General features: G+C 33.2%; 1 protein-coding gene across 2 annotated transcripts; it reads right to left on the bottom strand.

The window, feature by feature from the left end:
- Positions 1–642: 642 nt before the first annotated feature.
- On the bottom strand, positions 643–12133 carry LOC125194897 (mitogen-activated protein kinase kinase kinase 5-like). Of its 2 annotated transcripts, XM_089069667.1 has the most exons (13): positions 11760–12133; positions 9446–9481; positions 8884–9333; positions 7904–7991; positions 7757–7819; positions 7531–7694; positions 7384–7459; positions 6975–7034; positions 6116–6241; positions 5590–5769; positions 2754–2769; positions 1408–1516; positions 643–927 (listed from the first exon to the last, which is right to left on the bottom strand). In XM_089069667.1, the coding sequence occupies exons 1-13, from the start codon at positions 12131–12133 to the stop codon at positions 861–863; spliced, it is 1809 nt and encodes a 602-aa protein (XP_088925793.1). In that variant the 3' UTR covers positions 643–860. The 2 variants fall into 2 exon arrangements, with proteins under 2 accessions (XP_088925793.1, XP_088925794.1); XM_089069668.1 differs by lacking the exons at positions 2754–2769; positions 9446–9481 and having other exon boundaries at positions 1408–1514; positions 11784–12133.
- Between the last annotated feature and the right edge of the window lie 283 nt (positions 12134–12416).

Below are 12416 nucleotides of genomic sequence, written 5' to 3'. Positions count from 1 at the left end.
CAGTTGAGTTCGAATCTGGCGTTTGAGTGAAGATCTTCGGGCGATTCCTTCTGAGTTGAGAGATCTGTGACCTCTAGTTCTTTCAGAGGTGGTTCTGAGTTGTGACTGAACATCGTGTGAGAGGTGGCCGGTACGAAGTTGCAACCGGTAGACTCCTAGGGTTTGAGGTCTGGTTTATCTCGCGGTTTCCTCACTTGTGCTTGAATTACTTTCTTGGTTCAGATCCTAAGGGATCTGATTTTATGTGTTACTAATCAATCTACTTAGTGTGCAGGTTAAGTTCCGGAGGAATAGCCATGAGTCCAGAACCGGTCAAGTGTTTGGACTAGAGCTAGGGTTCCATCTGAGATTGTGTAGTCTTGTAATTCTCATTGTACCTTGACTTGTAACTCTGAGATTAGCCATCTCAGACCAATCTTAATAAAGTGGTCCCCGTAATTAGTGAATCCCGAGTGATCTGATCCCTACAGTGAGCATTGTAACATTGGAACACTACTTTGTTATGTGTTATGATTATAAATATTTTCTCTTTAACCAACATTTTACAATAGGACTATCTACAACTTTTATATGTATAAAACTAGTTTACATCTGAAATTCAACGCATTTAACTCAAGTGCTTTCATTCGCCATTCCGGAAAAAATATTTACAAACAAAATACATAATTACACTTGTTGAGATTCATCAACCTCATGAACTCTTCTATGTTCTTTTACTTTCTTTTCTGCATGGTACAATGAGGCTATAGCTACATTCCATAGCATTGCATATTCACATGAGAAATTGAGGCATTAATGAATACCATGCTAGTTGTATATATAGTAGGACTTGTGAGCAAGCATGAGAGAATGTGCAGCACCTAAATGGGATATTTGGAGATGGGAATGCTCATTGGAGTAAAGGATTGGTAGCCGACAAGACTCGAGCTAAAAAAAAACATAAACCCGACCTTGTATTACATGGAAACCTAAAACAAAGAGATTCGTTCGTGTGTGTGTGTGTGTATATATATATATATAGGGATGTGATCAGGTCCATAAGTGAAATTTCGTCAAAAATCAAAGCAAATCTCAGCCATTGGATCATGTGATGTAATCGTTAGATTAATGCCATGTGTTACTTAATAATGTAGATTGTGTAGTCCAATAATGTAGCTCGACTAATAATGTAACGCGATTTAGTCTTATAATGTAGATTGTGCAGTCTAATAATGTAGCTCGGCTAATAATGTAAAGCTTATACTGTAATAATGTAGCTGGGATATTATGATCACAACCATCCAATCTAAGGATCCAAGGGCCGAGATTTGCTTTGATTTTTGACAGAATTTACCTTATGGACCATAGTGCGCCCATATATATATATATATATATATATATATATATATATTCATGCACAAGTCTTACTTGTTATTTAGTGGTTTCTCCTTGTTAGTAATGTTGTATTCTGATTCAACCAACTTATCTGGTTCTGATTGATAACAACTGCGGTCCTTTAGAAACTGCACACTATCCTGTTCAATAAATAGCCATCGTTATATCTATTGATAATAGTCTTGTTAATTTTGTTCTCTCTCCATCTACCAAAAATAATCTTATTGGTGAACATAACAAGTTTTAATACCAAATTGTTAGATTAGACATAAAATTGCATTATCATCTATTCTAATTCTATGTTTATCATTTAATTATGTTTATTTTCAAATGAAATAGCTCTAACTTTGAATTCAATATTTTATTCTCCTCCGTCTCAAGGTGGATGTCACACTTTTTTTTAAGCTAACCCGCAAAAGATGTTACATTTTATATTTTAGGAAAAAAGTAAAATCACTATGAATACACCCAAACACACACTCTATCTCTTCATTATTACTCTAATTATCTTTTTATCTCCACATCAATAAATTCAAATATATTTTCTCTCCACTTAACACACTGAACAATAATCCCTTCATCCAATAAAAATTGACACTTTTGGGATGACACGAGTTTTAATACACAATTGACAAAATACACAATTGGTAAAGTAGGAGAAAGATAAGAAAAATGATTGAAATATTGTTAGTGGAGAATGATATTCACCTCATTAGAGAGAGAAAAATTAACCAAAAATAGAAATGTAGTTTTCCTTCCGTCCCAACTAAGCTGGTGCAAAACTTTTGGCCATAGAAATTAAGAAATTGTGTTGAATGGATTAAATGAAAATAAAATAGAATATGAGAGAGGAAAAAAGTAGGAGAGGTAAGGTAGAGGGAGTAAGAGTGATTAGATGTTTTATTTTTTGTCAAAAAAGTAAATGACTCAACTTGTTTCGAACGTCCTAAAAATGAATACGGCTCAACTTAGTTGGGACAAAGACCAAAAAGAAAAGAATGTATTCCCTCCGTTCCATAGTAATAGAGTCATTTTGCCATTTTGGTACGTTCCATAGTAATAGAGTCATTTCCCTTTTTAGTAAAAGTCAACACATTTTTCCACATCTACTTTACTCTCTCTTACTTTTTTCTCTCTTCATCTCTCTACCTTTTTCATTTTCCACTTTATTCTCCCTTTACTTAACTCATCTAACACAATTTTTCTTAATTTTCGTGCCAAAAAGAAACGCCTCCATTACTATGGAACGGAGGGAGTATATTTTTTAATGGGACGGGGGAGTATCTCCTAAAATCATGTGACATTCATAAGTGTGACATCTACTCCATGAAAGAGGGAATAATATTTACAATCATATCTTTTATTCCTCCGGTGCCTATTAATTGTCCTATTTGACTTTTACTCCCTCCGTCCCGCTTTAGCAGTTCCATTGACTTTTCTGTCTTCTTTTTGTAAAAATGATAAAGAAAATAGTTAAAGTTGAGAAATGGTAAAGTAAGAGAGACAATAATGTAGATAAGACTCTTCTCTATATTATTCTCACTCTTAATTTATCATTTCTCCTCTTTAACTATTTTTTATCATTTTTACAAAAAGAGGACAGAAAAGTCAATTGGACTACTAAAACGGGACGGAGGGATTATTATTTTTGGTAAGTGGACCTTATGATACACTAATTCATTTCACTCACAGTTATTACTCCCTTCATCATAAGGAAAATGATTCCTTTCTGAGACGACATGGGATTTTCGTCTGATTCTCATTAATTGTCCTATTTTTATCTAGGATGTACCAAAAAGGTTGTGTGGCATTAGAAAGTAGGAAAGATGAATAAATCAAAAGAGAGTAAAAATTGTTGGATGTTTAAAAATATATGTGAGGAATAAAATAAAAAAGAGAAAAAGTAGTTTTATATTTTAATAAATATAAAGTACACTAGGTGAAAAAGGTGGAAAAAATAGTAGAATAACAGAAAAAGTAGTTTTATATTCCTTCCGTCCCACAAAGATAGTCCCACTTTGATTCGGCATGGGTTTTAAGAAATGTAATGAAAAGTGAGTTGAAAAAGTTGGTGGGATGTGGTTCCCACTTTTAAAGTATTAGTTTTATAATAAAATGTGAGTAGGAATGAATTGGTGGAATATGAGGTCCAATACTAAAAATGGTAAAAGTGAAATGAGATAAACTTTGTGGGACGAACGAAAATGAAAAAATGGGACAATCTTTGTGGGACGGAGGAAGTATATTAAATGGTATTCCCTCCGTCTCATAATATATGTCACTTTCCTTTTTAGTTTGTCTCACAAAAGATGCCACATTTTTTTTTTGAAAAAGGTTTCCTCTCACAATAATATAAATATATTATTTTCTCTTTCCACATAATACATAAAACAACATCTCCTGTAAAATCTTGTGTCAATCCTCAAGTGTGATATCTACTATAAGACGGAGGGAGTAGTTTTATATTGCAATCCCGGCTTCAAATCGCGGACAAACGGACTAGATGTTTTATTTACGTGGTTGGTTGAAATTTAAACATGGATTATAAAGTGAACAATGCAATACTTTGTACGGTATGAAAATAAAGTTTATTTTATGAACTTTTTACAACCTCAGTCCACCAAACATAGTTTTAGTAATAGACGACGCAAATTTTAATATAAAAATTGATAAATTAAGAAAGATAAAAGAGAAAATAATATTGAAGTATTATTAGTAGAAAATTAAAATTCATTTGCCTTATTATTAGAGAGAGAAATTTATTATAATAAAAATAGTCTAACTTTAGTGGACATGCCAAAATTTAATACTAACACAATTTGTCATTGACGAAGGTAGCATTTTATACTCCTTCCATCTTTGATGTCTTTGAGTATGAACTATTTTTATATTAGTCCGTCCTTGAAAAATACGAACTTTCTATTTTGAAATAGTTAAACAATACATAGGTCATGTTTGGTTGTCAGGATTCTATCTGAGAAAGTAATCTGATTCCTTAAATTTTAAATTTTTGTGTTTGTTTCGGTTTTTAATCAAACTGGGAAAGTAATCATTATCCAAGAAAAAGGAAAGTTAGTACAACTTTCCAAGATTATGAATCCTAACTTTTCTTAGGTATTCTTTTTCCCAATTTTAGGATTCTTACATATTTAATCAATATAGTATAGTTTTATTATTATTATTATTATCATTATTATTATTATTAATTACAATGTTTTAATAATAATTTAAAATTATAAATCATACTTCATTTCATTATAATAAATAACTATAATTAAAATTATCATAATTATAACTATATTTTATAATAATTCATAATAATAATTAATAATTTATTAAATAATTAAAATATAAATATATAATATAAACTTTAAAATAAATAATAATTACTGTATTTTATAAATTAACAATTAATTTATAAAATTTATTCAATTATAATATCCATAAATATTATAATTATAATATAATTATTATTATATTTATTATTATAATAAATGAGTAAAATACTCCATATAACTATAATTATAATTATATTATTATATATTATAATAATATATAAACTATCCATCGTAATAATAAATATAATAATTATTATTTATAATTAATAATTTATTAAAAAATTTACAATATTATTCTTTTTATAAATAAAAAATAATAAGTATATTTTAGTTCAGTGTTTAAATTAAATATAAATTTAAAATCTTGATATTTTCCAAACACAGGAAAGTAAAGTTACTAGAAATCATATTCCCGGGATTCATTTTCTCAGGAATCATTTTCCTTGCCAACTTTACTTTCCCGCCAACCAAACATGGCCATAAATCATTTTATTTAGAACTTATACTATTATACCATATTACTAATGATGTAAGGCCTAGTCTCCACTAACACTACTTACATTATCTTTTTTATTACTCATATTTTATCAATTATACATTAAAACCGTACTGAACTAAATGTTCATATACTTTCTAGGACAAATGGAGTGTTTGATAGTACTCCATCCGTCCCTAAAAAGTATGAACAATTTACTTTTTTGTCCGTTTCTGAAAAGTATGAATATTTTAATTTTTAAAAGTTTTTTCTCTGAAAAGGTGAGATTCATAATCCACTAATAATATTTTAATATTTTTTTATAAAAGGCTGATGGGATTTATTCGTCGTGTGTTAAATGAAAAAGAATGTATATGTAAGAGGTAGCAATGGAGAAATAACCTTTGTTGATTGGGTGGAAGTGTTAGAGTAGTTGACAAAGGGATGGTCTAGTAAGTTAGTTGCCGTTGGGCGGTCTGCTGGGTTTCTCCGAAAGCAACATTGCAAGAAATCTTTACCCTCTGCTGACATTGTTTGTGGTAATGGTGGAGTCTCCTTGAGAACTTTGAATAAGGCTGCAGCCTGTGCACGAATTGATTGAATCAAATCTTATTGACAAACATCTTCAATCCATCATTTAAAGAGTAATTTTGTCATTTTAGGTTTTTCGCTATATAAATAATCATTTACTTTTGTTTCACTTTTGGTATGCGAAACTCGCATTACACTAGCTTTTTACGCTCACAATTCATTACTTTTGATATGCGGACCTCACGCTCCACTTACTTTCTCCGTTACTTTTCTATACAAAGTCAACCTATTTCTTAAAATCAGTGTTGAATTAAAGTGGTTCTTTAAATAGTGGACAGAGGGAGTAATTAATAATCACAATTAGAAATGGAATTGAAAATGAGATTATATTACTGACCCCTTCGTACTCACTCCAAGGAGGTTTTCCATTCATCATCTCAATGATAGTGCATCCTAGACTCCATATATCCACTGCTAAGGCCATGTCCCAACTAGCATCTGTTTGCATCGTGGTTTGCAGAAGCTGCATCCACAAATTGATAGATAAGACGTGCTAACTTGATACATAAAAATATGTGTAATTAAAATGATATGAGACTTAATACAAAATTAGTAAAGTAACAAAGATGATGAGAATAATAGTTAAAATAGTGTTAGTGGATAGTGGGATCCACATTATTATATTAGTGTTTTATGATTTTTAATGGTGGGTCATAGTGGTATAATTTATAAATAAATTTATGTATATGAGTAATAAGTTGGGGACAACTTTCCATGAATGGAAATGTTCATATTTTTAAGGGACGGATGGAAATGGAAAGTGCACATTATGAGACAGAGAGAGTATAATTTGTCACATATTTTCATTTCCGTCCGTCCTACAAAATTTCTTACAATTTCACTTTTTACGATTTGGGTAATGGACCACTAACTCATTCTCACACACATTTTATTATAAAACTAATATTTAATAGTATGACTCATATTTCAATATCTTTTCCAACCTAATGTACACTCATTTCTGAAAAAATATGGTCAGTCAAAATGTGCCAAAATTTAAGGGAAAAGTGGAGTACTAGTCTATGTTGGAGCAAAATAAATGGTCGTGAGAGTCACTCTGTTAATTAACTGTGCTACCAGAGATATGTTGAGAGACCATATAACTCTTGTACCTTGTATTCGTCTATTCTATATATCAAACGGAGCCTAAATACATAACCAAACATACAATCAACAATAAGTTTTGTTTCACCTACCTCTGGAGCCATCCAGTATGGACTTCCCTTCAGGGACAGGTTCGCTGTTTGTCCATGCATCTGCCAAATCCAATTTAATCTTTCAAACACACCACTAATAATCTTATGTACAGAATTTCCAAAATACCATTATCGATCTAATGTTTTCTCAACTCAATTTTGCAATTATGAAAAGTTGGGACCATTTGGATATAAGACCTAACCATGGAAATAAAATTATGGATTAATTGTGTTTTGGTTTTCTACCTCTCCTAGTCTTTGGTAAAAATATACATCAACTGGAATTTTTGGCCCGAGTCTAGTTTTCGCTAGTCGACAACTTGATTCTCTGGATTCCGGTGAAAATTCCAAAGGCATCGTTAGAAAGATCTCAACAATAAGTTTCAAGAGGTAAAGTGAAATAACTCACATGCTTTGCCATCCCAAAATCTGCAAGCTTCACAACTCCACATGCATCAACAAGTAAGTTAGCACCTTTAATGTCCCTATAAATTAAAGCCAAGATCCATCAAACAAAATAAATCAACAAACAAAATTTCACAACATGAATACCTACCTATGAATAGTTTTTTTGGCGTGCAAGTAAGCCAATCCGAAGAGAATATGACGAGTAAAATTGCGCACAACAGATTCCGTAATGGCTCCACAATGGTCGTTGATGAATCTATTGATCGAACCAGGGTGCACGTATTCCAGATAGATAAGAAACTTGTCACCAATCTGAAATAGTACATATTAATTACATTCTCACCTATATTCATAACAATCAAACAGTTACTCACAACTTCACTCCCATAATACTGCACAATATTTGGATGCTTTAGGCGGCTGAGAACCTTGATTTCCTGTAACCAATCCAAACCCTAAAATGGGCAAAAATATATATATGTATTTCATCAAAACCCTAAAATTTGGTAAGCCAAAATGACCTGCTCCAATTGTCGTATGCATTCTGCAGACTTTGAGTCATCAGGTAATATGTCAACTTCTTTCATTGCACATAAGGCTCCAGTTTCTCTATCATCAAGAAGAAGAAGATGTTATTAGCAAAGAGAATAAGATGAACATGTAAACTATGTTCTCTCACAAAATATAAGCTTTTAAACAATTTAGGGTATGCTATTTTCAATATATACCCTATTCTAATAAAAAATGCTTCATTCGTTCCTTGTTAATTGAGGGGTTTCTTTTAGAAATGGAGATTAAGAATAGTGTGCTAAATGGATGGTGAATAAAGTAAGAGAGAATAAAGTAAGAAAGTAAAGTAAGAGAATAAAGTAAGAGAGATGGTTACTTATTATCAAAAATAGAAATGACTTAATTAACATGGAATGGAGAGAGCACCTCACATTTCTCTATCTAGCTCAAAGCTACAATCATTCACACATTAGGACAAAACTGAAAGATCTTATAAGCTCTCACGGATACACAATATTCTCAATTCGTACATGACAACAATTGACACCATTCTATTTTCATTTCTCTTCAATTTTCACTCCCCCGCTTATAAATCGTGAAATTTGATCAAATTCTGAGATGTTATGCACCTTTTAAAATGTGAATGACAGATCATTAAATTTAAAAAGTTGTCAATTGTCCCATACGATCAAATCTGTGATATATTCTTAAGTTCAAAACGAGGTCGTTTGGTCATCCATGTTGTTACATTACACAATTACAAGATTATTCATTGTCAACACCAAAATTTTGCACGTGTGCACCAATTTAGCATCGAATTTGCATTTTAAAAAAAAGTTAACATATGACAGTTGAGAAATTTTTGACACATCGTGATTTATCATGCAAATATTAAAGGGCGGAGGCGAAATCAGAATTTGACCAAACTTCGTAATTTTTACAAGCAATTAACCATATAATCAAACACTTTGAAATAAGCTTAGTCAAGTACCTGTTTGAAGCCACATACACACTCCCAAAGGTACCCCTTCCAATAAGCTTCCCCTTTTGCCATTTAGACTTGATGGGTTCAAGTGTAGGAGCAAATTCATGTTTAGCAACTTGCAGGGGGGTGTGAGTGGATTGTGAGGCACCGGTGAGATCACGCATGGGCGACAAAGGAGGGAGGGGCAACCGGTGCCCTGGAGTCACTCCGGGGCTTGGAAGAGGGGAAGCATCGAGACTGGCTGAGTGCCTGTGGTGGGGATTCAAAGGCATCTCCGGCGCCAACCAAACTTGGAACATAGCAGCTTGTGGTGTGGGGTAGTAAGCTCCCCACATGTCGTTCCGGGCCGGGCTTAGCTCGGTGCTTGAATACGGGCTGCATGGAGCGCTGCCGTAGCCTTCAAAGGATGTTACATTTGGGTTTTTCCTTTCTGGGGAATTTCTACCTAAGTGTTTTCTGCCAAAAAACAAGTTCAAAACTTATGAAGTACCATATTGCAATTACAGACCTCATTACTATCGTCGGACCAACCATTAAATTATCAATTATTTGAGTCATTAATCAAAACTTACTATATTCTCCTTTTAACTTTATTTTTTCATCTCTTTCTTTTATCTTCTACTTATTCTCTCTCTTCATAATCCTTCCGTTCCATATTACTTGCACTGTTCCATTTCAGCTCGTCACAGACTACTTACACTATTTCTAGTTTAAGTTAGAATTAATGTATTTAAATAATATATTAGTTTAAGTTAAGAGCTCCGTTATTAAGTGATGTCTCATTACACTTAAAAATTAATTTAATTATACTAAAAAACCAATCCCAAATTTACGGTCTAAAATGAAAAGTGCGAGTAAAATATTATTTTATCTTCATTATACCTACTAAACACAACTTTTTTAAATTTCGTAGTGGAAAGAAATGCCTCAAGTAGACGTAAAGGGTTTAAATTAATGATGTGGATCTCATTATATACTAACACTAATTCGACCAATTTCACATTAAAATGTGTGTACCCCCAAAAAATTTCTATTTTTAGAGATACTCTCTCCCTCCCAACGAAGATAACATATTCCTTGGATAGTGCGTGATTTTATGCAATCTAATTTTAAGAAGTTAAAAGAAAGAGAGAAAATTGTTGGATGTTTTAATGTATGAGAAATAAAGAAAGTAAGAGAGATGAAAGATTGTTGAGTGTTTTAAAGTAGGAAAGAATAATCAAGTAAGAGAGATAAATGTTCGTTGAGTGTTTTAAAGTAATCCCTCCGTCTCATAATAGATGTCACACTTTCCTTTTTAGTTTGTCCCACAAAAGATGTCACATTTCCTTTTTTTGGAAAAAGTTCTCTCACACAGTAATATAAATATATTATTTTCTCTTTCCACTTAACACACAAAATAATATTTTCTAAAATCTTGTGCCAATCCCCAAGAGTGTCATCATTTATGGGACGGAGAGAGTACTAAAGAATGATAAATTAAAAGAGAAAAAAATTATAGGTGTTTAAAAGAGAGAGGAATAAAGTAAGATAGATAAAATCTAATTTGAAAATTTTAATTATTTCCCAAATAATGGGTCATCTTGATGGACAAAAAAAGAAAGAGGATCTTCTTCGATTGGCTAGAGGGAGTACTATATTCACTTTTAGTTTAACAATCAATTATGCTCCATCTGTCCACCATTAGTTGTTACTATTTTTTTTTTTGGTCAGTCTACCAACATGTATCACATTTACTTTTAACTAATCCATTTATAGTCCAATTTTGACTTGGCACGAGTTTTAAGAAATTGTTTGACTTTATGAAGAAAAATGGAAAAATGAGTTAGTGGAATATGGACTCCACTTTTATAATGGTACTTACTTACAATGGAAAAGAGTAAATGAGACTTTAAATCGCGAACACTCCGAAATAGTACGATGAGATATTTTTTTCAAATCTTTATTCTTGAGATGGGATAGAAGGAGTAATATATTTATTTCTTAAATTTTACTCCTTCCGTTCCTGAAAAGTAAGAACTTTCTAATTTTAGAAACTCATTTCTCTCTAATGAGGTGTGAGACCCATTCTCCACTGACAATACTTTAAAAACTTTTTCTTTCTATCTCTCTTATTTTTCCAAACATGCATTAAAATCATTGCCGAACCAAATATTCATACTCTTTAGGGATGAACGGAGTATAATTTTAAAACCAATTTAAGAAGTTCATACTAGATTTAGTAGTCCAAAATCAACATACTTTTCATATCTCTAACATGTAATATGACAGAACTACTAATTTAGTAAAATAAGTTTTACTCCCTCCGTCCCCTATTAGGAGTCACTCTTTGACCGAGCACGGATTTTAAGAAATGTAAAGAAAAGTTGGTTGAAAAAGTTAGTGGAATGTGGGACCTATTTTTTTATATTGGTTTTATAATAAAATGTGAGTGAATTGAGTTAGTAGAATGTGGGACCTACTTACTATTTATGGTAAAAATGAAGTGTGACTCTTAATTGGGGACGGACCGAAATGGAAAAGTGTGACTCTTAATGGGGGACGGAGGGAGTATTTCTAAAATATTTATATACTGATATACTCCCTCCGTTCCATAGTAATGGAGGCAAAACTTTTCGGCACGAAGATTAAGAAAAATTGTGTTAGGTGAATTAAGTAAAGAGAGAATAAAGTGGAAAATGAAAAAGGTAGAGAGATGAAGATAGAAAAAAGTAAGAGAGAGTAAAGTAGATGTGGAAAAATGTGTTGACTTTTACTAAAAAGGGAAATGACTCTATTACTATGGAACGGACGGAAATGGAAAAACGCTCCTATTACTATGGAACGCAGGGAGTATTAGGTAGGTAAGCTCAAAAATTTGCAATGCATGTGATTGTACCGACTTTGTGTGGCCATTGTTATTATACCTCGTATGACCACCGTCGTCCTCCGCCGTCTCCCTCTCTCTCGCTTTAACCACATCCGGCGATGGCAGCGGCACGCTGCACGAGTCGTGCCTGGACTCACGCGGGACGTGGAGCTCCGGCAGCGGCAGCGGCAGGGGAGACGGCGGCGGCGCAGGCCGCGAGGAGTGGTTTCGGTACTTCTCCGGCGAGGCGGCGTCGAGCGGCTGGAGCAGTTTCTTGGCGCGCGTGAGGATGCGCTGGCGGCGCGAGGAGAAGAAGCCGGTCTTCCCGTTGGCGGAGGGAATGGCGCTGTCGTCGCGGGATTGCGGTTTCGGGATGGAGGTGAGGGAGCCGTGCCACCAATTAGGCATTCTTTGATCACGGCGGGGAGAGGAAGGAAAGGAGGAACAAGTTGGCCCTATGATGGGCCCCTACAATATCTCCAATTCACAATGCATGCATGGACAATATATTTTCATCCGTTTTAAAAGGGGATTATAGGGGAACGAGTTTTCAAGGGGCCACCATCTTGTTTTTTTTGGGATACATACTATTTATAATGATATGTCATGTTATGTTATGCGTGATTAATTCTATGCATTCCTTAACATTGGTCTCTCAAGACTCGATCACAATGACCACATTGTTGTGTTG

The sequence above is a fragment of the Salvia hispanica genome, chromosome 4 (assembly GCF_029641045.1).
Source record: "Salvia hispanica isolate PSC_SH4W2 chromosome 4, Shi_PSC_v1, whole genome shotgun sequence".
Taxonomy (NCBI): domain Eukaryota; kingdom Viridiplantae; phylum Streptophyta; class Magnoliopsida; order Lamiales; family Lamiaceae; genus Salvia; species Salvia hispanica.
The sequence above is the reverse complement of the archived record's forward strand: the minus strand, read 5'-3'. Positions and strand labels throughout refer to the sequence as shown.

Excerpts from the sequence above, each read along its gene's own strand:
- LOC125194897 (XM_089069667.1), bottom strand. The coding sequence starts at position 12,133 with ATGCCTAATTGGTGGCACGGCTCCCTCACCTCCATCCCGAAACCGCAA. Across the intron at positions 7,460-7,530 it reads GCCAAAAAAACTATTCATAG|GGACATTAAAGGTGCTAACT; the intron begins GTAGGTATTCAT and ends TTTAATTTATAG. Across the intron at positions 7,035-7,383 it reads ATTTTGGGATGGCAAAGCAT|ATGCATGGACAAACAGCGAA; the intron begins GTGAGTTATTTC and ends TGGATTTGGCAG.